This window comes from Halichoerus grypus, chromosome 1, assembly GCF_964656455.1.
Source record: "Halichoerus grypus chromosome 1, mHalGry1.hap1.1, whole genome shotgun sequence".
Taxonomy (NCBI): domain Eukaryota; kingdom Metazoa; phylum Chordata; class Mammalia; order Carnivora; family Phocidae; genus Halichoerus; species Halichoerus grypus.
In genome coordinates this window covers 171081354-171107286 of record NC_135712.1, presented here as the reverse complement: position 1 = coordinate 171107286, position 25933 = coordinate 171081354, and the positions used below count along the sequence as shown (strand labels likewise).

The following is a 25933-nucleotide window of genomic DNA, read 5'->3' as shown; positions in this document are numbered from 1 at the left end:
GGGAGTGTAGAGTATATTTTAATATATTTTTTAAAGTCTTACAACTTAAAAAAAAGTCTTAGCAGCTTAATCTTTGAAAGTACCATAAACATTATCCAAGTCAGTGGCTTTACACTTTTTTGGTTTTGGCCACAGAATCCTTTGTTTAAGATCTTATGCAGAAATGTACTAAGTACAGCAGATGAGAGCAAAGCTGTTCTATTCAGAGTAGAAACTACAGAGCACAAGAACTTTCCTTTCCTCCCTTACCTACCAGAGCCCTGAGAGGTGGTGCATTCCAGGGATCCCCCTGGGTCCTACAGGGCCCAGGTGGAAAACGATGATCTGAACCAGTGGTTCACAAGGATGAAGGTTAGAATCATGTTTAAAGACTCCCACTATGTCGTACACACTGAGGTATTGATAAAATTGCTCTGATAAAATTACATTTGTAGAAATCTGGTTCTCCAAATGATGGCTTTGAGTGGGATTCACCTACTCTGAGTGCCACCCTGTTGGCAGTGTTCCAGAGCAGACGGTGGATCTCTGGGTCAGGGTTTGCTTGTGTACCAAAGGGAAAAGACTTTCTCACGAGGACAGAATTATTGCCCACCCCCTACCCCCTGGTATAAAGAAGTACTAATAAGCTCCACGAGAGAAGGAATCCAGCCTTTTGAAGTTGCCCAGCATCTTAACTTTCCTGTTGGTAAATGTTCGGTAGAGATAAGGCCACTGCTTTTGACTTTGCCAAACAGACAGCTGCTGCCTTAAGCAAGCTTTGTCCACAGTAGTAAGAAACTTACTGGGAAGGACTATTCTTGAGATGTTTTGCCTGTGTTTTCCATCCTTCCCCTGAGGGGTTGGCTTTGCTTTTCAGCTCGGTTAAGGAATGCAGGTCTCTTACCACTGACATCTGTATGAGAACAGACTTGAAGTCTTTTCATTTCTCAATCCACCCATCTTGACTTAGTCCCTGGCCCTCCAAGGAAAACCACAAAAAGAACAGGATTTCTCTAGCCTAAACAAGGCAGGGTAGTGTGTGTGCTAATGGTGAAATCTATTCCCTGAACATAGAAAGAGTCCCTGTGAGCCTCCTAGTGAGTGGCATCCCTCTATTTTTGTAGAGGACAGAGGAAATGGATCTGAGCTAGGGAGGGGGAGATTCGGGCTTGACACTCTGCAAAAACCATGAGCTATGGGAGAGGCTTTCAAGAAAGGGCAGCCAATTATCCTTCATGAGGAGTTGAAACACAACAGGCTTGAGGACTTCACAAGTCCCCTTTCCTCCACCCATTCAATTTAATTCAGATTATTTTAGCTAGTGTTTATGAAGCACCTGGCATGTGCCAGTCACTGTGCTAGCTGCCAGGCACCCCGTGCTATCATCATGGTCCTGGACGGAGCTGACAGACATCTCTGTAAGCAAATCATGAAGTGTAAGGAGGGCTGAGAGAGCTGTGTGCCATTCTCTGATCTCACTGGAGTTAGGAGGGCTTTCTGAGACAAGTGACTTGAGATTCCATTCTGAAGAAAGATGAGTTCATTGGGGTAGAGATGGGGAGAGAATGACAGGCAGAGGGAATAGTGTGCCCGAAACCCCAGAGGAAGAGAATGAAGAGTGCTTGAAGAGGAGAAAGAAGTTCATTGCTTCCTGGCAGAGAGGGGAGCATGGTGGGAGCAGTGATGTCACTGAGCGGGGTGGGGGGGGCCATGGTGGGAGCAGTGATGTCACTGAGCAGGGTGGGACATGGCGGGAGCAGTGATGTCACTGAGCGGGGGTGGGCATGGTGGGAACAGTGATGTCACTGAGCGGAGAGAGGGGCATGGTGGGAGCAGTGATGTCACTGAGCAGGGTGGGACATGGCGGGAGCAGTGATGTCACTGAGCGGGGGGGGCATGGTGGGAACAGTGATGTCACTGAGCGGAGAGGGGCATGGTGGGAGCAGTGATGTCACTGAGCGGGGGGGAGCATGGTGGGAGCAGTAATGTCACTGAGCACAGGGGGCATGGTGGGAGCAGTGATGTCTCTGAGCAGAGAGGGGGGCATGGTGGGAGCAGTGATGTCACTGAGCAGAGAGGGGGGCATGGTGGGAGCAGTGATGTCACTGAGCAGAGAGGGGGGCATGGTGGGAGCAGTGATGTCACTGAGCAGAGAGGGGGGCATGGTGGGAACAGTGATGTCACTGAGCAGAGAGGAGGGCATGGTGGGAGCAGTGATGTCTCTGAGCAGAGAGGGGGGCATGGTGGGAGCAGTGATGTCACTGAGCGGAGAGGGGGATATGGCGGGAGCAGTGATGTCACTGAGCGGAGAGGGGGGCATGGCGGGAGCAGTGATGTCACTGAGCGGAGAGGGGGGCATGGCGGGAGCAGTGATGTCACTGAGTAAGTAGGGGCATGGTGGGAGCAGTGATGTCTCTGAGCAGAAAGGGGGCCATGGTGGGAGCAGTGATGTCACTGAGCGGGGGGGACATGGCGGGAGCAGTGATGTCACTGAGCGGGGAAGGGCATGGTGGGAGCTGTAGCACATAAGTTTGAGAGGCAAATGGCCTGGAGAGCCATGCTATGAATTTCAGCCTTGGACAGCCAGGCCGTCTCCTATCCTCTTCCTGAAGACTTCTCCCTCCCTCTCTACATGATGAGGGGCTCAGCTTGGCCCTCAAATAGGTAGCGTCTTCCCTGAGGAACTGAATCGAAGAATGGCTATGAAAGACTACCATGGCTTCCCATGGCCCTTAGGAAAACAATCATCTTATGAAAGCCCACATGGTCCCAAATCATCCGTCCTTCCTCCACCCCCCTCCCTGACCCGAGTGATTGTTCAATTTTTAGACTAGTTACAAAGACTTGAGCATAAGGAACTAAAGTTAAGTTAGGAGAGTAGAGGGAAATGGTTAGTTGATGAGTCCACCATTAAACTTTGTTACCAGTTTTTAATCTGTACATTTATAAATACTTTAATTATATAAGGAATACTTGAATAGATTCTTTCTATAAAAGTCCAAATGAAGATAAGTTAGTTAAAAAGAATTATTCCTCTCCCCATCCCTACCTCTCTACCCAGAGAGGACTATTGTTGGTTTGGACAACTAACTGGTTGGCTGGTAGCTTTCCAGTCATTCTTCTGTGTATTTGGATGAGACTAGTGTATACATTACTAATCCGTTATTTGCCTTTTTGTTTTTTTTAACTTTTAACAGTATACCCTAAAGATCTTTCCATTTTGGCACATATGGACCTACCTTAGTGTTTCTAAATTGTAATATTAAATGATGTTGGTATACTATATTTACTCCCCACTTGATGGACATTTAGGTTGTTTCCAGTTCTTCATTGTTACAAACAGTGCTATAATGAACATCCAATATATACTTTGTGAATAGAAGTCAGTATCGTATAGAAGTGGAATTACCATGTCAAAGGTTACATTTATTTTATATTTTGCTCATGTCTTTTTATAGTACTGTCTTCTGTGATAAATATGTAACTTTTATAACTGCTTCAAAAAATTTTCGCAGTTAATTTTTGTTTCTTTTTAAGAAGAGATTTTAAGAAGAGTCTCTGAAAAAAATCTCCTCTTCATCAAAATAGACTCTGCTTTGTGAGGTGGTTGAATGTGGTTTGCTTGATTTTGTTGAGGAAGTACCTACCCTTCTGTCTCTTGTTAACATTATAGGTTTAGCTGGAGAACATAAATTTAAGCACATGCATACAAGCACACGAACGTTTACTCATTCTTGCCCCTTCCTTTAATAATTAATGGAAATGGCCAGAAAAGAACCCAGGTTTCTGCCTTGGCAGTGGGCTTAAGTCAGCCTGTAAACACCTTATTTTGCGATGAGCCATCCCCAGTACTAGGCTCCAGGCATTCAGCATCCAGACCACACCATCATCTTTTAAACATAAACGTTGCCCTTTGAAATGTCAAATGCTTCTGAACCCAATACCTGGTGGGAGGGGCATGGGCTGGAGTGGGAAAAAGAGAGAGGGGAACTCAAAAAGGCTTTAGGCGTCTGTCAAAGAGGAGCCCTCCTCCACAGCCTCACATAGAAAAGCACCTTGGAGAACAGGCTACAGTGTTTGGTGGCCATTGCCATAGACCAAGTCCACAGTTGACCATCATGGGGGCTGACTCTTCTCTCCAGTGCTCCATCTTTCTGCATAATTGCTAATCAATTCAGGGCATCAACCAATTAGACCCCAGCAAAATGGCAGTATGAATGACCTTTTCCCTCTTCTCTCTGACTTTGCTCCTCCATTCTGGGCACTGCCCAATTGTAGAACTTCCTTCGTTGCCAAAATAACAAGACCAACTACAATTTGGTGTGTGAGACGCTGCAGTTCCTGGACTGTATTTGTGGAAGCACTACTGGAGGTCTTGGTCTTCTCGGGCTCTATATAAATGAAAAGAATGTAGCCCTCATCAACCAAACCCTGGAAAGTCTGACTGAATACTGTCAAGGACCATGCCATGAGAACCAGGTACTTCCATTTTTATTTGTGGGTAGGGAAAAAAAAGAAGTTCATCATTTGGGAAATGCTGTTGACAGGAACTAGTTCAGAAGTCACAAAACATGTGCCTGTTGGCCTAGGAAGTCACTAGAACTAGAGGTCTTTTCTCCAGCAGTCAAGAAGCTATGGCACTTTATCATGCTTCAGGACTTGACCTAATCATAGGCATAGGCGGGCTTGTCCTTGGTTTCCATGCGTGGCATGGCATGTCTTGGCTTGATTTGGTTTAAATGTCCAAATTTGACTAACTTGATTAGGGGTAGATAATAAAGTTGGAGTTCAGTGAAGACCAGAAGATGGGGCTCAATTTTAAATGCTAGGAAAGACTCAAACAGTGGCTACTTAACGGGGAAAGGTTTAAACCTAGTTAGAGAAACCTTGCTACCCAAGACAGCTTGAACAACATGAGGAAATGTTCAGTTGAGATTTTAACACCACAGACATTCAGAGAAAAGAAAGGCCCATTAGTCTTGACGTTGGCCTCTCAAGAAGTAGATTTTTAGAGGGTAACCCAACCATTTCTTAAGTAGAACGTTCATTGCTTATCTGTGGCGTATTGCAGACTTTGTGAGTTTTTGCATTGATACTAGGATGATTATGATTTTGAACTCGAATTTTGGCTCTATCCTGGCTGAAGGGGGTAGACTACCACTGAAATTGCCAGTTCTAAACTCACTTGACAGGGAAGGTGTGGTATGCTGTGTTACTTGGGGAGCAAGGCCACGACCTTCACTCGGGAGAAGAATGGCTGACAAAAGGGACAATTCATTGTGTATCAAACACCTGGTCATAGTTGGCTATAAATATGAGGTTAGCATGTGTTGGATCCACTTTCCTCCCTTGGTTCACTGATAAGACAGATGGTGTAGTCAAAGTTAAAGTGAAAAGGAACAAAAAAATTACAACAGGCTTGGGGGAAAAGGCTTTATCTAACATCTAAGCGAATTTCCTTATAACCTCAAGTTTACTTTTCTGCCAAAGAGGTCTGTTAAAAGGCACATACTGGAGTGGATTCTGCTGCAAGTGGGGACCTTACCTGGAGGAAGATGATTAATTTTGGTATTGTGTGAATTAAACAGGAAACTTGCTTTCCAGGCTTAAGCCTTAAGCAAAAGTATGCAATACGAAAACCAAGTGATGTAGAGAGAATGGAACACATCTTTAAAGGGGAAAACAGGTCTCAGAACTCAGAATCAGTCACACACCGTATTTTCCCTTAAGAACAAAAGCCAACTTTACTGCGCTATTTGGATTAGACATGACCAATTTATCAGTTACAGTGCATGGGGACTTTCCTGCTGTTTACTGTTAATTCTGAAACTAGCGATTTTCATCTGTCTTTTATTTTTTACCACTTTCTCACGGAAAATTTGCAGCTCTCCCCTAGAGACATTACTGGGAGTGGCAAGCATTGTGTTGAAATAGCAGTTCAGCCTGTTGGCTTTTAACATCAGATTTATGACCAGCATTTGTGTAAATGTCTGTGTGTGTGTGTGTGTGTGTGTGTGTGTTTCCTCAGAACTGCATAGCCACCCATGAATCCAATGGCATTGACATCATCACAGCCCTGATCCTTAATGACATCAATCCTTTGGGAAAGAAGAGGATGGACCTTGTATTAGAACTGAAGGCAAGTAGGAATTGAAAGCAAAAGACAGACAGTAGCATGTGAAAATAGTCACTTTTGTGTTTTGCTTCTGCACGTGATACGGTCAATGTTATGAAACTAAATACGGCAGCTCTTTTAGACTAAATGAATGATCTATGTTGTAAGTTCTGACTAAAATGCAAAACTTCAGTCTTCCCCTCCAAATAAGGGTCTTAGGACATGATGCCACTTCTGATGTTGATTTCTTAAGCATACCCCCCCAAAAGAAAACCCTCATTTGTATTTAGGAGTTCCAAAGATTCTTTAAAAGTCCAAAGACCTCTTGGGTGTCCAAAGTATTTCAGACTGTGTTAGCCTCACTGAGCACATTTCCTTTTTAACTGTTCCCATGTCGGGGCATGTTGAGATCCGTCCTCTCTCTCACACCCATACACAGCAGTGAGCACTTTGTCATTGTCACAGAATTGCCTAGAACCGCAGGGTTTAGCTGAAAAGCTAATCTATGTTTATTGCATAAACAGTGTCATGGGAAAAAAAGGTCATTAGAGAAGGTGTTAACACAGAAGCCCACAGGAATTGCACAATTATTTTTCCTTTAGTATTTAGAATGGAGAGTCCAAATTGATAGTTGATTTGGGGGTATGACTTAAGTGGATTTTTTCATGGGTGTGCTATTTTTAACTCCTTTGACAAGTTGTGTTGTAGAATTGACTTGAACATTAATTCAAGCTCATGTGCCCGGCTCCCATTTATCAGAATGTATATGATGAGAGCCTGAAATGAACAGAATTTTATGTGCTACTGATCAGCCTTCCAGTGACTTTTTCAACTAATCCAGTAATCTGTGGATTATGATAGAAATTTGTGTGCTCTGAAAGGCCACTATTTGATGGCACAGAATCCTGATTGAATTGCTGTGACCCATACTTGGGAAGGAAAAAAATACTTCCCCCCTCTTATGAAAAATAGCAAGAACTTTCCAGTCCTATACACAAAGAAGCATACAGGTTATCCTAGGCCCAGGACCTAAAATGAAGACAAGCCAAGAAGTGCAGGGTGTGGGCACATGAATGAAATGGGAAATTAGGGTTTGGCACGCATACGGTGCTCCTTTGGGTCACCTTTGTTAACTGGTGTCAGCTGTACTCTCATTATAATATTAGGGGTTATGAGAGCTGATAGTAATATTTTAAGAAAGAGAGGAATTACCTTAATTGCCTATCTTCTCTGCCCTGCAAGCCTGAATAACAAGGTTTAAAGCCACACCTGCCCTGAAGGCATCATGGGTCCATATAGCAGGTTCTTCCCCGACTACTGGCATCATGAGGGTGCCAACACACCCATAAACACCCATGTTTAAATTCCCAATTTCCACTAGGACTTGTGTCAAGTAACATTAGGGAGAAGCTATGCCCAAACAAACATGTTCCTCTGAGACTCAAAGCAGAATCTGCAGTTACAGTTGGGGTCTGCAGTGGCCTGTTCTGTCGCGTGCAGGTGGGTTTTGCTGTGCTAGAACCGTGGTTCTCCCGTGGGGTGAGATGTCTGTCTGTTCGGCCAGGCTGCAGCACTTGCCTCAACTGGGCACACGCATTCAGGCCAGCCACCCCAGGCTGCTCCTCTTCACTGTCTCCTCCCTTTGTTTGTCCCAATTAGAACAACGCTTCCAAGTTGCTGCTGGCCATCATGGAGAGCAGGCACGACAGCGAGAACGCAGAGAGGATCCTTTATAACATGAGGCCGAAGGAACTGGTGAGTTGGGTGGCTGATCCCCTGGCCGTGACACGAAGCACAGTCAGAGCAGGGTTTGTGGCAGAGAGGGAACCTGCTGCCTTGAGTTTTCTTAAAGATGCCAAAGAATCAGCACTCTAAAGAGAACATCGGACTCAGGCCCCTGACCAGGCTGGAGAAATGAGGTAGTGTTGCGAGTAAGTGGGGTCTGCCCTCTCCCCGAGGCACAGCCACAGACGGCAGCCGCCCTCACCTCTCATTTCCCCTCCTGGGAGCTGGGGCAGCGAGTGGGCTGGGGGCCTGGCAGCCTGGAGTTCAAGTCCACAGCTCTCCCTTTCGGCCCCGTCACCTTGGGTGGGCACTTGACCGCTCTGAGCCACAGTTTCCTCATCCCTAAAAGGAAGATGATAATATCCTGTAGGCCAGAGGGTGGCTTTGGAGACGAGACCAGACAGTTGGCATCAGGCCCCTAGCACAGCGCCCTCCGTGAACTGTAGCTCCTTCCTCCCCCTTCCTCATTCACTGCAGCTCTTCATGCTCTGTCTGCGTCCAGAGCTAAAGAATGCCCATCTCTTCCAGGGGCCAATAGTCAGGGTGACAGAGTGTTTCTTGGGTGCCGATGTCTTGGATTTTGTTTTTTTGTTTTTTTTTTTCAAAGAAAACACAAATCTTGTTTATTTTTGCAGAGTGATATTCACAATGGGCTGTGACTTCCAGGGTGGAGGTTAGTGCTGCAACCTGTGAGACAGGCAGCTCTCAGAGATAGTGAAAGGAGCTGAGGACAGAACTCTGTTGGGACTTTTTCCCACACAAATAAACTGTAACTGACAGCACTAAATGAGGGCACTAAAACTTTTCTGTCGCCTGGTGACCTGTGTGCGCTGGGGGCCAGGCTAAAGTCCCTTCATGTATTCCTTGAAATAAAGTTAACAGTGAGCCCAGCTCTTTGATCTCTCAGGTCAGGAGTGAGTTCTCAGCCTGAGATGGACTCCCTCTCTGAGTTTACATCATAGCTTATGTAACTGGGGGAGGGGGGCTCGAGGTGTCCCTCGTGAGTAGGAACAGAATGACTTCACAGAGACCCCATTCCAACTCTCATGGACCCATGGACCAACAATATGCCCCCATCTTGGTGGGGGGAGGGGGGTTAATGTCAGCACCCAGGGCCATGGGCACCACAGGCTTCTGGGTGGCCCCCTTGTGGTTGGAGAACAGCATTCCCAGCTCACGGGAAGAGTCAGAGGCTTCCTGGAACAAACATGGTTCTAAGAATCCACATAGAAGAGAAGCACTCATGTCTAGGACACATCTGCACATATGTGCGTGCATATGCATGTGCACATACGTGTATATTCTGGCCCCCACAGCCCATGCAACATGTTGTCTATTCAGTTTGGTATCAGAACTAACAGGAAATCCAGCTCAGAGATCAAAAATCCCGAGGATCTTTTCTCCAAAATTACTTTCAGGGCCAGACCCGATGTCAGCACAGAAATCTGTGGCCCTCTGCATGCTTGCTCTGGGATAATGAAAAATAACTCCGAGGAATAGCCTTGTGGCAACGCAGGAGGCTGAGATGCCCTCTGAATCATCAAAGAAAATGATTAATTTTCCCTTCAACTTAGGGTTTTCCCTTCAACTTAGGGTTTGTTCTTATTCTTTGAATGATTAAATCTCGAGTGATTTGTTCATGTGATAAACATTGGCCAGGCCCGACTTTGTCCAAGGCATTGTGCTGGGCACCGGGCAAAGATTGAGAAATGAGCAGACCCAGCCCCCAGGCCCTGAGTAGGGCACCGAGGTAGGTGGGAACAGTAAGACAGGTACAGAAATGCTCTAGGAAATGTGCTTGCAGCGTGAAAAAAAGCAACATGCATGGGTCCTCTGGTAGCAGATTCGAGATCAAATCTCAGCTCACTAGCTGTATCATTTTAGGAATGCCCCTTTACTTCTCTGAGTCTGTTTCCTTATCCATAATAAATGATGATCTTTGACACTTCATAAAATGTTTATGAGCATTAAATTTCCCCAAATAAAAAAATGTTAAAATACTTACACAGTGCTTGGCACAAAGAAAGACCTCAGTAGATGTTAATTATTAATGGTGTTATTTTTACATGGAGTAGGGACGGAGAAATGTGGACAGGGGAAAATGTGGAATCAGAGATAATAGTTTGACTAGCTCTTCGTAAAGGCTAGTGGAATTCTTACTAGTTTTTCCTGAGATGGCAAAGGTTGGGGGTTGGGGAGAGATGGCGGGAGGAAATGTAGAGAGAGGAAAAGTCTGGCTTCTAGTCTACATTTTCCTATTTTATTGTTTCCAGGAACTTTTATAACCATTGTCCCCTCCTAAGGGGAAAGAATAGCTCTTGGTCCGGCTTACAGCAAATGGGTTTCATTTCTCATGCTGGTGGAAGCTGATTGGTAGGGACTGCCTATAGCAGTGTTGAGAAGAATTCTGAGGCTGGGTCCATAACCTGACAGGAAAGAATGCTGAGCTTCCTGGGCGCCGTCTGCCCCGGGAGGGGAGACTGGAGATGCCAGTCCCAGGCGGGTCTTCCTTGAAACAGGAGCTGTATTTGCTTGACTGTTCTTGCAGGTGGAAGTGATCAAGAAAGCCTACATGCAAGGTGAGGTGGAATTTGAGGATGGAGAAAATGGCGAGGACGGAGCCGCCTCCCCCAGGAACGTGGGGCACAACATCTACATCTTGGCTCATCAGGTATGACCTCTCCCTAGGTCCTGGCGCCGGATGTTGCTGGCCTTCAGCGCCAGAATTCCAAGGCGAATGTGTGCTTAAACTTGCTTTTCCTTTAAGGTTTTAACCCTGGGCTGTGTGTATTCACGATAATGTGGCTCCCAGGTACTCGTGGCAGCCTGACCCAGTGTGCTGAGTTCCAGGACTCTTCCGTTTTCCCATGGTAGCGTCATGTCCTTGGAAATCCCCACGTTGCTTAAAAGCCTTCGTACTGAGCCTTGACACTTCGATGGTTTATGGCTGTGTTTGGAGACAGTTGAAAGGAGTCTTAGGCTCTTCATAAATATTGATGAGTCTGTCTTAACAATCTGAAGAAATAAACCTCAGCTGCCTTGCCTATCACATTTAGAAATCTTGGGGAACTAACTTATCATTATGACTTCTTTTTGTTTGCTTTTCGGGGGGTGTAGTAATACTTCCTACCTTGGCACCAAAATGCCCTGTTTCATAATTCTTTTCCCAAGTGGCTGGGCTTTTGAAGATACTTTCTTTTTCTGGAGGTTGATGTGCCTTGAGCTTGCTGATGTGTGTGGGCAGCTTGTAACTCTGCTGCAGGCTTGTGCTTCCTGTCCCTTTCACCTCGCTGAGGTGCAGGAATTAGGGATAAAGCAGCGACGGTACTGGGCAGGAGGTTGGTATGCCCTGCTACAGTGTGCTGGCGGAGGAATAGAAAACAGGCTCCTGCCCTTCATCTCTTCCATTGCCCGTGTTTAGCCACTGAGAGGGTTTGGGAACATTCTGAATGGAGACTCCATGTGGCTGTACAGAAAACCCCATCTCCCTCCCGCCTGGCTAAAGAAATCGGGGGAAAGATGGACCTCACGTGGGCCTGAGCTTTCCAGGCTGTTCTGCCAAGCTCCCAAAATAGCTGCTTGAGCAGAGCACACCTTGATGGAATGCAGCGAGCCTCCTGCCACCTTTGCCCTTCAGCTTGCCGCTGGTTAGGATGCATTCTTTATACCCCAGGCTGGAAAGGAGCACATATGTACGTGCCTGTCGCAAAGAGACAGTGACTCCCATGTTTTCTATATTTGTGTTCTAGTTGGCTCGGCATAACAAAGAACTTCAGACCATGCTGAAACCCGGAGGCCAAGTGGATGGGGATGAAGCTCTGGAGTTTTATGCCAAGCACACGGCCCAGATAGAGGTAAAAGCAGGGGGAACTCAGGGCGCCGGCCTGTGGTGAGGGCCTACAGAGGGTTCTGCCCTGTGCTGGGGCAGGCACACAGTCATTCGTCTGAGCAACAGCATGTTGCTTATGAATCCTGACAAGGCCATGGGGACAAGTAGAGTGTTCTAAGAAAGTCTAGCAGAGGCACCTGCTGGAGACTGGAGGTCACAGAGGCCTGTTCTGAAGAATGACGTCCAAGCACAGACCTTGGAAAATTCGGAATGAAACAGGCAGATCCTAGAGGGAAGAACTTTGCAGACATGGGGAGTGACAAGTGGAGACCCTGAGGAAGGAGATGCTAGGTGAGGGTAAGGAGCTGGAATTCAGTGAGCAGCAGGGAGGGCAGCACAGGCAGCCCCGGGTCCTACAGAATCCCATCTGCCATCCTTGCAAGAAGTCCAGATTTACCGGGAGAGCCGTGTGGAACCTTGGGAGAGGCTTACACAGGAGTGGTGCCGTTAGATCTGCATTAAACACACATACACACAGCATACTTTATTCATCCTCTGTGAGCAGATGGGGAGATGCTGAGAGAAGACTCAGAGAGGGTGTGTCATTAGCCCAGCTAGCAGGGCCAGAGCTGGGATTGTGTGTAACGCAGGGCTGGCTGACCCCAGAGCCCCTGGGTGCATTTTGTTACCTGCGTTGAACACAGACTTCTGTCTCCAGGCTCTGGGCAGTGAGGGATGGTGGTGTGCCTTGTTTAGCTAAGGAAGAAGTGCACAAATTCAATATAATGTCGGAACAAAGATTTTGAAGGGCTAACAGACTCCTTTGGGCCATATGAAATGTTCAGGATAGAGACTTTTTAGGAATATATTCTTACCTGATGTCTCAAGTGTGTCCGGGCTGTCTTAATAAAATTCATCACCTTACTGATGAGTTGACCAAGGCAGTGCATGTGGGAAAATACCCTTGATTTATTGTTAATGATGCGAAGCTTGATGGCAGGGCCAGCTCTGTCCTATGGGGCCCTTCAAAGACAAGCTTTAGGTGTTTGCAACATAGAATGTCAGAGCTCCTTCATCCACTGGAGAGAAGACTGAAGCTTGCTCAGGTTAAGAGGTATGAACAAGGTTACCCAGCCTGTTAGAGGTGGGGAAGGATTGGAATGTGACCTCCTGACTCCCAGTTGTAAGTATCATGAAAAGGAGGTGTGGACAGATACTGAATGATGGAGAGACATGGCCGGGCATGCTGTTCCTAGCTCTCAAATCCTGCCCTTGGCTAACCACCCATTTCTTCCACTTTCCTGAGGGAGTTACCTGTGCAAAGCCAGAGAACACCCGGTTACTCCCTGCCGCTTCCTACAGAGTGCCTTTGGCTCTTGGGAGTTAGGCTGTCTAGCCCTGGAGTCTGGGACTCAGTTCTTGCCAGGAAGCCTCCCTTTCCCTCTAGATTCCAGAAACACATCTCACATCATATCTCTTCAGCTTAGGGAGATCCAGGGCCCACCTGACTGTGCAAAGCAGGCAGGCTCTTGCCAGCAGGAGACTGCGGAGTTGGTCCCTGAGCCTGTCTGAGCAGCAGTGTCACTTGGGGGAGCTGGTTCATGTGCAGCCTCCTGTCACCAACCCCCCCACCACAATTCCAGTTAGATGAGGTTGACTGAAGGACCAGAATCAGTATGACAGTGAAGCTTCCTGTAACCTGATCTCCAGCTAGATTTGGGAACCACTGGTCTAAAGACCACGTCTCCCAGAATTTATAGACGTAGGGCTATGGGAACCTGTCACACATCTGAGAGAGCTTCCCACTACAACTTGACCGGAGTCACCTTTCTTGCTGTGTCAGGGAACAAAAGTGTTGAGAGTGTGAGAACTAGATCTTCTTGAAGAGGGCGTAGGCCCTGAGCCTCACCTGACTTTTCCAGCCTCTGGGGAGGAAGGATAAAGAGAGGTCATGCCCCCATTGTACTGTGACCTGCACCCCTTTTGAAATCCCTACCCCCCCCAGGATGGTGACTAAGTCCAGTGTCCTAGAACCTGAACAATCCTCACCAGACTGCCTCCTCTCTGGAGATTGAGCCACTCTAGAAAGAACACGGAGAAAACCTGTGAGGTGTCCACTCTGGGGCCCAACAGAGCTGCTTCAAAGAGCACTGAGCACAACACCAGTGTTAAATGGCCGGACCAGTTCACACACTGTATGCTTTAGATGCCATGACAAGTAAGAGATAGGAGGACAATGCAACTGGATAAACCACAGGTCTCTTTTTAAAGTTCCTATTTAGGAAAAAACAACAACAACTAATTTTGCTATCAGAAGTTTAGGTGAGGTCTGTCCCACAGTCTGGTGCTGCACCATCCAGTATGATAGTCATTAGCCACATAGGGCTGTTTAAATTAAAATTAAATATTCAGGGGGTCAGTTGCACTAGCCATGTGGGGTAGATGCTCAGATATGGAACCATTCCTTCATTACAGAAAGTTCTGTTGGACAGTCCTAGCCCCCTCATCTGGATATGTACACAAAACACAGTTTAAATTGTTGAGACAAAAGTTAGTCACAGTAAAATTAATGGGTCTCAGGTTAAAACAAAACAAAACAACCAACTCTTAGAGACTTGCCCAAACTGTTTTTTATATAAATGCAAGAGACACGGCCCAGTCTGGGGGTTATAAGATCTGAGAAGACGCAAGAACAGGTTTGTATTATACGCCGTCGTGAACACCAAGCCCATGACCTTAGCAAAGATTCTTAGTGAAAGGTTTTTGAAAATGACTGTTTAAGCTCCTCCATTTTCTCACCCTAGATTGTCAGATTAGACCGAACCATGGAACAGATTGTGTTCCCTGTGCCCAGCATATGTGAATTCCTAACCAAGGAGTCGAAACTGCGAATATACTACACTACAGAGAGAGATGAGCAAGGCAGCAAGATCAATGACTTCTTCCTGCGGTCCGAGGACCTCTTCAATGAAATGAACTGGCAGAAGAAACTGAGAGGTGGGTCAGCGATGCGCCCACGGGATGGCAGGGCCATGCCATCCTGGGCTTTCACGAGCCTGGGCTGGATGGTGAAGGGCGTGTCTCCAAGCAGGAGCAGAGCTAGCCTAATTTATGGCACTTTCTACCTCTGAGCACCGGGCAGATCTAGACACCTTTGTAGCTGAGAAACGGGCTTTAGCCTCAGGGAGGCACCTCCCCAGAAAAGTCTTCCTTCATGCCCCATCTGATTGGATTGGATTGGCTATGCAAGACTTTCAGAATGTCCTTCTTTGGTATCTTGATGTAGGAAATAAAAGGAAGGGAGAAAAGACCAGGCTTTGAGCTCACAGGATGGTGCACTTGAGCAGGAAATTGAGCCAGCTTGACTGCTCATTTACTAGCTCACCTGCTCTGAAGACACCAGTCTCTCCCTTTTATATAGGGTAGCTCAGTTTTTAGACTCTAGTATCATTTTATAGGCAGTAGAATCATTTGCCACATAAGACGCATCGTTGCTCACCAGCGAGTCCCGTTGCGATACCTGGCCAGTCGGGTTGAAATGACTCGTCTAAAACACTTTTATAGGGCTATCCCAGAGGGCTTCTCAGCTCCTGGTTTTCATTAGGATTTTAATGGGATCCTTCAGTACTGACAGTACACTCCTTATCAACTGTTGTGACCAACGTAGAAAGGATCGTGCTTTATTTCTGTCTGTTAGTCAGGAGCCAGGTTTTTTCTTTGAAACCCCAGATTCCAGCTACAGTTGTGATCTTTTGGGCTCTTTCTGCAGGGCAGGGCGGCGGTAGGGGAAGCTGTGTTAGAGATCACTTTCTGGGAGCTTCTGTCCTCTTCCTTCCTCCCACCAACCCGAGGCAGAACAGACCAGCGTTCTTCACTGCACCCTTCTTCCACCTCACCACTTTTCTCCCTACCTCCCTGCACCCCTGGGTTTGGCTGGTGGCAAAGAGGGTTGTACGTGCACATTGGCCAGGGGCCCCTGTTCTTACCACACCCCCACCCTACAACATTCTTGCTCATCTCTAAGGGCTACCTCGTCATCCAGCACTTTAAAACATTGATGTTTTCGGGATACCTGGGTGGCTCAGTCAGTTAAGTGTCTGCCTACGGCTCAGGTCATGATCCTGGAGTCCTGGGATGGAGTCCCACGTCGGGCTCCCTACTCAGCAGAGAGCCTGCTTCTCCCTCTGCCTGCCGCTCTCCTTGCTTGTGCTCGCTCGCTCTCTTTCTCTCTCTCTCTGACAAATAAATAAATAAAATTTTTAAAACAGTAGATGTTTCCTGGGGGGCACCTGGCTGCCTCAATAGCTAGAGCTTATGACTCTTGATCTCGGGGTCATGAGTTCAAGCCCCATGTTGAGTGTAGAGATTACTTAAAAATAAAATCATGAAAAGAAAATGTTTCTGGAGCCAAAACCCATTCCTCACCCAGCCAGGTGTCTGACAGAGAGAGGGGCTCAGAGGCCTTTAGCAGAACAGCTTGCATGTCCTCGTTGGTAGGGATCACGGGGGATTTAGGGTGCACTTCTAGCCGATACAGTGTGTCCTTGTGGCCTACTGTGGACTTGATGCAAGCTCCTCCAGTTCAAGTGTGAGTGGCCTTGAACATCTGCATAGCACAATGCTCAGGTGAACAGAGAAAGAAAAAATACCAGAAATAAGGTGGACATAGACCGCATCTATTCTGTACTCTTATATTTTCAGCCGTTAGGTTTGCTGGGGTCATCTGTGATTCCAGCTTCCAGGGGTGATCCTGAGTTCATGTATCCAGGCCTCCACAGTGGTCACTACAACTGGGATTTCACTCTTGTCAGTATGTGGGTCTACTAAGACTGGTCAGAGAGATTCATCCTCACAATTCTGAGAGCCTATAAAAAATAGATCAATATTGTATAGGCTCTCCAAGAGGCTTATGAACTGACAGAGGGGCTTTCAGCTCTTCTGCTCAGGCGAGATACCTTGCAATCTCTCCTTCTGGGATGTTGTCTTCAGCCAGGCACAATGGGAAGCCCTCAGCCCCAAGAGGTGGGGGATCTCACTCCCATTCCACTTCTGCCCCCACGGGCTGTGTGGCCCTGAGCAGGTGACTTCACTGCTCCCAGACCCTCACCTAGAAAACGGGGAGTTGAGATTGATTGCTTGCCGAACGGCCACGTCGTCATTCCAAGATTTATATTGCATTGTAGCTAATACCTTCTCTTATTTAGCCCACCTTTGTTTCAGAAACAGTTTTTGTTTCAGTAAAGCTTAAACACAGCTATAGTTGTCAACTGAAAGATTTTAATTGGCTTCAAAGCTATCTGCTGGTAAGAGAGAAATTGAAAACAGTAACTGAATTAAACATGATATGCATATTTAGGGAGGGGAGAAATGTACTCATTAGAAGTGTAATTAAAATAAAATACGTTTTCCCTTCTAAGTAGCGTATTTCTCTTCTAATAAATCTGCAAGGGAAAAAAAAACTCTGCTTTATTCATAAGCTGCTTTCCCCTTTCCTAAAAGTATCACAGAATCACCTGGGCTTTGTACATCTGTAGCCAGGGCTCAGATATAAAGCCAGGTCTGTCTAAGACTGAGGTCACTCAGTAATTGCTTCTGCAGGTATTAAGATAGTCAGTTCCTAAGCTCTCCCGAAGCCTTATTCCCTGCTCCTCTCACAGAACACACGCACACCCCCTTCAGCGCGCTCACATCCTCTCTCACCCGTGCCTCTCTGACCCCTTCTCCTGAAGTTCCCAGCCGCAGTGAAGTGAAAACTCAGGGCTAAGAAAATGAGAAGATAGTGAAAGAGGAAATTGAGGCAGAGTTGCATATGCTGACCTTTTCCTGCTTGGGGTTTTCCCTCCTGGTTATCACACCCATCCAAATAGAGCTGGGGAATTCTGTTTTTTATATTCATAGAGTCCAGGTCCCCCAGCAAGGCCCAGTTCCCTCAGAAGAACAGATACAAAGGCTAGGAAAGAGGGTTACCAAGTGGTGCTCTGGGATGTAGGTCATTAGATTGACCTGCCTCACTGGGATCACAGCACCCTGTCTTTTTCTGTGATGTAGCAGGTGTATCGATCCAGCCAACTTGTACCCCTAATAAGTAGAAAACATACAAAGTACAGTGGGGGGGTTCAACATTGTGTAAGCTATGATTCCTTCCTGTGTGAACCTACCATCTTATGGGGGCAGGCAACACAGGATATTTTTAAGTGGTTGTAATTGAGGCAACTAACGATGAGCAGGGCTGTAATTAAGCAGTGACACACTGTGGAAGTGTGGGAAAGACAAGCTTCTGAGAAAAGGTGGCATCTGAACAGCATCTGGAAGGATAGATAGAACTTGGATAAACATACATCTGAGAGTTTGGAGAAAGGGAAGGCGTATTCATTTCCTATTGCTACTCTAACAAATTACCACAGACTTGGAGGCTTACAGCAGCATACATCTACTATCTTAAAGGTTCTGGAGGTCAGAAATGTACAAAGGTTCTCACTGGGCTAAAATCAAGGTGTTGGCAGGACTGCCCGCCTACTGGAGGCTCTAGCTTTGTTTTCCAGCTTCTAGGGCTTCCTGCATTCGTTAGCCCTTGGCTTCTTCCTCCATCCGCAAAGCCAGCCATGACCAGGAGAGCCTTTCTCCTGCCGTAGGACTCTGCCCCTGCCACTCCCACACCCGTCCTTCACTTTTAATCACTTTTTAATCACTTTTTGTGATTATGTTGGGCCCACTGAATAATTCAGGATAATTTCCCCATCTCCAGATCCTTAACTTTATCACATTTGTGAAGTCCCTTTTCCCATGAAAGGTAACATGTTCATTGATTCTGAAAATTAGGATGTGGACATCTTTGGGGGGTATTACTATTTACCCATCACACAAGGTATGTTAGTTGTGTTATATTGCTGTATAATAAATGACCTCAAAACTTAGTGGCTTCAAACAGTAAATATTTATGTCCTCCCAGTTTCTCAGGGCCCAGAGTTTGGGAGTGGCTTAGCTGGGTGGTTCTGACTCAGGGTTTTTCGTGAGGTTGCTGTCAAGTTGACAGCCAGGGCCTCCTCGTCTGAAGGCTGGGTGGACCCAGAGGATCCACTTCTCTGCTCACTCACATGGCTGCTGATAGGAGGCCTCACTTCTTCTCCATATGGGCCCCTCTGTAGGGCTGCTTGAATTCTACATGACGTGGCGGGCGGTTTCCTCGGAGCAGATGACTGAGGAGAGCGTGAGCATGCGTGTGCAAGGAGGAAGCTGCAGGGCCTTTTATGACCAAATGTCAGGAAGCACTCCTGTCACTTCTGTCTTCTCCCAAAAGCAGTAACTAAGTCCATCCCACACTCAAGGGGAGGGGGATTGAGCTGTACCCCTCGAAGAGGAGAGCATCAAAGACTTTGTGGACATATTTTTAAACCGCCATGGGGACAGTGCACAGAGGCTGGAGGTGCAGCGTACGATCAGGGAGCCACCACTAGACTGGGATGTAAAGGTGGCCTGTCTGGGGAAGGAAGTGGGAGAAGAATCTGGAAAGTTAGATGGGGACATGGGAAATAGAAGACTGTGCGTGTCAAGGTTGGTCTTTAAGTATCTTTTTGCCCATGGATAGATACCCAGTTGATTTGAAGGACTGAGTATTTGTTCATCATATTTGGAATGACACAATTTAAGTATGTTAGCTTTATAAATATATGATTTATTTGTGAACTCTATGCCATACTTAAGGGCCATTTATTAGAATTAAATGAAAGTGTCCTACAATGGCTACTCTTACATTTGATATTGAGAACCCCCTTGAAGAGAATTTTGGCTTATATAGACCATCACTGAGCTTTGCCATTTCCTGTTTTTCTTTTACCTCATATGAGCTTTTTATATGTACGCTAATGTGGAGAGGATATTATAAATTCCCATGTACCCACCACTCAGCTTCAATCATTACCAACCCTTTGCCATTCTTGCCACCTGTCTCTTCTGGAGTTTCCATATCCAAATCAGACATGGTCATCAGTCCCAGAAGAAACACCAGTAGCTATTGTTTCCAGAACAGATGATTTCTCATCTTAAATTTGTTTCGGCAATTAACTTAAAAAAAAAAAAAGTTAATTGTTAGTGGAGGTTGACCAAGTCCTGGTCAGCTCCTGTACTGAATGGTGACATGAGCCACTTCCTCTGTCCTTGTCTGACTCGAGAGGATCACTGACCTGGGTGATGAGATCTCCTCCACAGCTTCTCCCCCCTGCTGGACCTCAGTTTCCCTCATAAAACAAGAGATTTTAAATTAGATGGTGCTTGTAGCTCTAAAACTCTAGACTTTGGAAACGTTTCCTATTTCCAAGTGCAAACATGAAATGAGCAATTATTAAATTACCCAGGGCTCTGTTTAATTGTGCCATAACTTTATTTTGGAAGAAGCTTTCAGAGATTTGGCTGCTTGCTCTAGGCATCATTACAGGGCCATTGAATTTGTCATTGGCTCCTGTCCTAAAGTTAAATGATGACTTCATTGGGAAAGAGAAACACGCTCTAGAGACCCATTCTCCCATACTCCGTATTCCTTTGGAGGGAGATAATGTGGAATGAGGCTATCTTTTGGAAACTCTGCTTCTGGCATGGAGATTGAAATTATTCCTACCACATCTATTTATGAGCATCATCCTAAGTCTAAGGCACCACTGGAGGAAAACTCGGGGGGAAAGGAAGCACCACCACACATGGTGTGGCCAGAGGCTTGTTGTTCTAACACTGAACATGCCTGGCCGGTGTGATATGGCCTCTAGGCGACTACAGAATCAGATGGCAGCAATATGCAAAATGTCTCTCGCCCTTCAGTGATGGCTTTGGTACCACCTCCTTTCTCTACTGTAGCCTTTGGGAATGGGATCTCTACTGCTGACTACCCAGTCAGCAACTCCCTCCCATAGTTCCCCTGCCCCCGGCATGATCATCAGACTTCAGGAAAATGGAAAATGTCTCAGTGTCAGGAAAGGGATCATTGTCTAGCTTTTAGGCACCAGTGAGTTAGTGGAGGATTTTGAGTGTGGCAATGGTAGCCTCCCTCGTCTGGGGCCCTGCTGGGCCAACTGTAAATGCTATGTGTCCCTCCAACTGGAGCCCCATACTTCTAAAAGGCTGATTAAGTTCTTGGGTCTCTCTGGGCATTTCCTCTGGTCCCAGAGCCCTGGAAGGACTGACGATTCAGTGCATGAACTCTGGACAACCCCAGATTCCATAACTGGTGGTGTTGACTGGGGCATGCAGGGTTTTTAGATGTTCCAACTTTTCTCCTTTTCTTCTCTCCCTTGTCCCCAAATGCATCTTCTGTTCCAGTAACTACTCCAAACAGAAATAAACCAATCTGATGTCGTTATGAGCCTATGAGTCAACCTCAAAACAAATGATCATTTTTTACTGTTGTGGTAAAAACTGGGAACAAAAGTGGGCTTGTGGGGCAGAGCGGGAGGAAGGGCCGAGTGGGATTCCCAGCGTTCTGACTTGTGGCTTCGAACTTTACATGGCCTGGTCTTTGTTTTCACAGCCCAGCCCGTTCTGTACTGGTGTGCCCGCAACATGTCTTTCTGGAGCAGCATTTCATTTAACCTGGCTGTCCTGATGAATCTGCTCGTGGCGTTTTTCTACCCATTTAAAGGAGTCCGAGGAGGTACCCATATTTTTAATTTCAAGGAAACTATGAGAAGCAGCAGGAAGGTTATGACTTGCATCTTAAAAATGGTCCCTGGAAGTGTTGGTGCAGTATTATGGGATCCCACTTACCCATTTTCAGACAGGATGAGATTGTAGCTTTCACCGCAGACTTAGTTTTAAATCTCACTTAAAAGAATGTAAATTTATCTACCAGGAAAGAAAGAGAAGCTGTACACTCTGAAACCTGTAAGAGATGGTCTCAATCAGCCTCCTTGTTTTATATGTTGGGAAACCTCGTCTCAGAGAAGTTGAAAGGTGGAGCCAAACTTTCACAGCTATGTAGTGGCAGAGCTAACCCTAGAACATAGATATTTTGATGCTCAGTCCACTAGATTATTTTCCCCATACCGTACTTACAGAATTAATTTCAGAGTGAAGAATTTTTAAGACGTGTCTGGATTTTTTAAATTAATTAATTAATTAATTATTTTGGCAAGGGGCTCAGGGAGGCAGGACTTGAATGACCGAAGACCGCACCTCCTTGGATATTTAGTCTATAAAGAGCCACCTGCCGCTACTCATGCGATAGAACATGATGTCCGTCCGTGGTCGTTATGGATATCCCCCTACCCCCACCGTCTCCTTCCAGCCACCTGCCATGTGCACTCTACACATCTTGCTGAGAACAGGCAACAATCAGCAGGGGCATCTTTTTGTTTGCAGCTCTTCCGTTTGCTTGACGGCCTTCTAGAGTCATGCACACTTGTGGGGCTCTGGGGACTGGCAGAAGCCCCTCTGCTGTGACACTTCCACGGCCCCTTTTCTGACACCCTGGATAGCCTTTTGGGAGGTCTTCTCAGCTACATTTTTCATCAGAGCTATTTGGCAGATCATCTCAGATACGTATGTCACAAACCTACCAGTAGCCACCTTTTGTGAAACGTATGGAATGAAGAACCCAAAAGTAAGACACTAAAACAGCGCAGGAGTTCCAGGCTTAGCTCTTGAGCCTAATAATGCAGATGTGTATACGTAATGAGACAGCATGTCTAGACTTAAAGTCTACTTAAGATCCGTTTTGAAAGTGATGACTTGTTCTGTGATGCTCAGGTATCCAACATACCCATTCGAGCAGTTAGCTTTTCTGTTTGGCCTTCAGTTACACTGAAAGCTTCATTTGAGTGATTTTTTTTCCCCCCAAAAGCAACACCTAAACGCAAGTCTGGGGGTATTTTCCTTTTTAATGCCATGTTAGGAAAATAAGTGCCCCTGTGTGAAGAGATTCTGCAGGTCAGCAGAGGTGCGAGTGTGAAGTGGTCTGTCGGAGGGAAAGAGCCCAGCTCTCTTTGCATCTCAGGGAAGCCCTTATGTGCATCATAACCGATTCTTCAACCATTACTTTGGATGTGTTTTCCTTTATCCCCCATTTCTTTAAAAATATTTAAAATCCGTTTTATTACACGCTTTGACCATTTTCTTCACTGGTCACCTGTGGCCACATTGAGGCCCATGTCTGAAGAGAGGTAGTTGACAGCTCCCCTCCCCTGCAGTGGTCAGCCTCGTCCAGTGGAAAATCTAGACTCACAACATCCAGACTCAGTGTCCGGGCCTGGCTCTGCCACATCCTCACACGACTCTGGACGGGCAACTTCAATTAGTCTTCCTTAACTTCTCTGTAAAAAGGTGCTTAAATTGACCCAGTAGTTGTAAAACCTTGATGTGGATTTGGAAATCCCTGTATAGTTCAGGCAAAAACAGTGGTTGACCCAGTCAGGATCTCTGGGGCATCCTATTTCTGGCCCAAACAAGTTCAAGACCCACCGATGAGATGACTGTTAAAGGTTCTTCCAACTCTACAGTGTTGGGTTCTCAATGTGGCATCGACTCTGGCTTCCTCTTCTGGCAGTGTGGACTGCAGTCTTTCATGTGTGTGGACTAAATGGAAAGCATCATTAGATCTCCCGGAAGGGAAGGAGATTGAGCTGACCTCAGGAAGCCTTTTCTGCTACACAGTGACCGAGCTCACCTCAAACACATCAGTTCACTCTCAGGGATTTATTTTTCCTCCTGTAAGACATGTGGGGACCATCTTCTGTCCTCGCTACTAACCATCTTCAGGACAAGGGTTGTATTAGCCATGCCTCAAAATAAGATCTGGTTGGTTACCTGAAAGTATTTCTTTGAGATCAGTGTTTGTTCATGTTTGACTCTAAAACCAGGATTTCCAAAATGTCCCCATTGAATGTCCCCCTTTTGATGAGTGCTTATGAGGCTCTGTGGTGTCGTAGGCCTGCAGCTGCCCAGAATACTGGTGGCCTTAAAAGCTCCTTTTCCAAAGTATCATTTTCCCCCTTTATTTAAGAACTGATGAGTCACACAGGCTCCAAAAGCATGAAACCTGGGCACATTCAGATTTTTTACTGAATTTGTGAGCATGCTATGATGATTAAAGCAAATATGGTACTCCTTTTAAAACATTATCATTTTTAGAATTTTCAAATATACAAGTAATAAGAAGTTAATATACTGCCACGTATCTATTAGCCCAGCTTTAACAACTACCAACATTTTGTCAATCTTGTTTCATCTATTCTCCTACTGTATTTTCTGAAACATTTTAAATAAGTCTAGACATCTTGTTGTTTTGCCCATAAATATTTCAGTGTGCATCTCTAACTTCTAAGAATATTTCAAAATATGTATAATTACCATAACATTATCATATCTAACAGAACTAACAGCAAATCATGTAATAGCTTGTCCATATTCATGTTTCTCCAATTGTCTTAAAGATGTCTTTCTATAATTGTTTTTTTTTTTAAATCTAGCATTATTTTTTTTTTTTTTAAAGATTTTATTTATTTATTTGAGAGAGAGAGAGAATGAGAGACAGAGAGCATGAGAAGGAGGAGGGTCAGAGGGAGAAGCAGACCCCCTGCCAAGCAGGGAGCCCGATGCGGGACTCGATCCCGGGACTCCAGGATCATGACCCGAGCCGAAGGCAGTCGCTTAACCAACTGAGCCACCCAGGCGCCCAAAATCTAGCATTATTTTTTTAACACTGCTTTTATAGTGGGGAGACAACAGGTTTTTATTTCGGCCTCTTTGGGATTTGGGTACGTCCACTGTACTGGTCCCATTTATTATACTGAGATCTTGAGGCAGTTTAAGATGGCGATTAAACACTTAAAGAAAATGAAAAGCAAGACACAGACTGGGAGAAAATATTTACAAAACATGTATCTGACAAAAGGCTTATATCCTGAATACATAAAGAACTCTTACAATTCAATAATAAAAAGACAACTTGATTAAAACAGTGGGCAAAAGATGTCATCAGATATTTCACAAGAGATTGGCCAATAAGCACATAAAAAAAGATATTGAACATCAGTAGTTATCAGAGAAATGCAAATGAAAACTAGAATGGCATACCAGGAGAAACCTACGGGAATGGCTGAAATTGAAAATGCTGAAATACTAAATAAAAATGAGCAAGTAATAAATAAAAAGAAAATACTGACTATACCAAGTATTGGTGATGATGTGGAACAAGTGGAACTCCCACGTACGACTGGATGGTGGAGTCGCTCTGGAAGACAGTATGGTTGTGTCGTAGAAAGTTAAACATAGGATCCAGAAATCTTATTTCCATGTATTTGTCCAAGGCAAAGGAAAACATACACCCATTCCAAGATTCGTACTTGAATGTTCCCAGTAACCTTATTTATAATAACTGCAAACTGGGAACAACTCAAATATCTATTAATTGTTGAGTGGATATGTAAATTGTGGTATATCCATACTGTGGAATATTACTCAGCAATAGAAAGGACAGTGTATTAATACACAAAATAACCTGACTGAATCTTAAAAATTCACTAAGTGGAAGAATGAAAAAGACTACCTCCTAATCTGATTATGTTTCCACTTTTATGAAATTCTAGAAAGTGCAAAGCTCTAGTGCTAGGAAGGAGACCAGTAGCTGCCTAGAAGTGGGGCTGGGGCAAGGCCGCAACTGCAAAGAGCACAGGAAACCTTTCCGGGGAATAAAAATGTTTATATCTTGATTGTGTTGGCAGTTACATGTGGCTCTATGGCTATATAAACTGCCAAAATTCATCACGTTAAGCTGAAAATCAGTGGATTTTATGTGTTATTTTTTTAAATTGGTGATTAAGGACCATCAACTTCAGAGGCATACAGACTCCAGCCATTTGCTGTGTCACCTTAGGCCTGATATGTAATCCAAGACTCGGTTTCCTCTAGAGGAAAATGAAGAGAATCATAAGCTGGTTGGGAGGATCACATAAATGATAATCAATGTAAAGGGCTTAACAGGATATCTAACCACTGTTAAATGCACAAGAAATGACATAAGTCTCGATATCCACATCTTCCCAAATTTCTGAAAAGCTTTTGCCTCTCTGTGCCCATTTCTAATCAGGTTTTCTTTTGAAGGATATCAAAAGGGAAGAGGTAAGTGGTTGGGAGTTGGGCAACAGTTTCTAGAGAAAAAGTGTCTCAGCGGCATGAACAGAATGAACTAGGGCAGCCAGCAGGCTCGGGGAAGAGCTGTAACTCGCAAGGGTGTCTCTTTCCTG

General features: G+C 45.5%; 1 protein-coding gene across 6 annotated transcripts in view; it reads left to right on the top strand.

Annotated features, from left to right (window-relative positions):
• Positions 1-25933, top strand: part of ITPR1 (inositol 1,4,5-trisphosphate receptor type 1) — a 325747-nt gene that overhangs the window by 255955 nt on the left and 43859 nt on the right. For all 6 annotated transcript variants that reach the window (XM_036075557.2, XM_036075555.2, XM_036075554.2 and 3 more), the window contains 7 exons: positions 4258-4458; positions 6008-6118; positions 7754-7849; positions 10428-10550; positions 11629-11733; positions 14513-14705; positions 21223-21345. In XM_036075557.2, coding sequence (XP_035931450.1) covers positions 4258-4458; positions 6008-6118; positions 7754-7849; positions 10428-10550; positions 11629-11733; positions 14513-14705; positions 21223-21345 — 952 coding nt within the window. The remainder of the gene's footprint in view (positions 1-4257; positions 4459-6007; positions 6119-7753; positions 7850-10427; positions 10551-11628; positions 11734-14512; positions 14706-21222; positions 21346-25933) is intronic.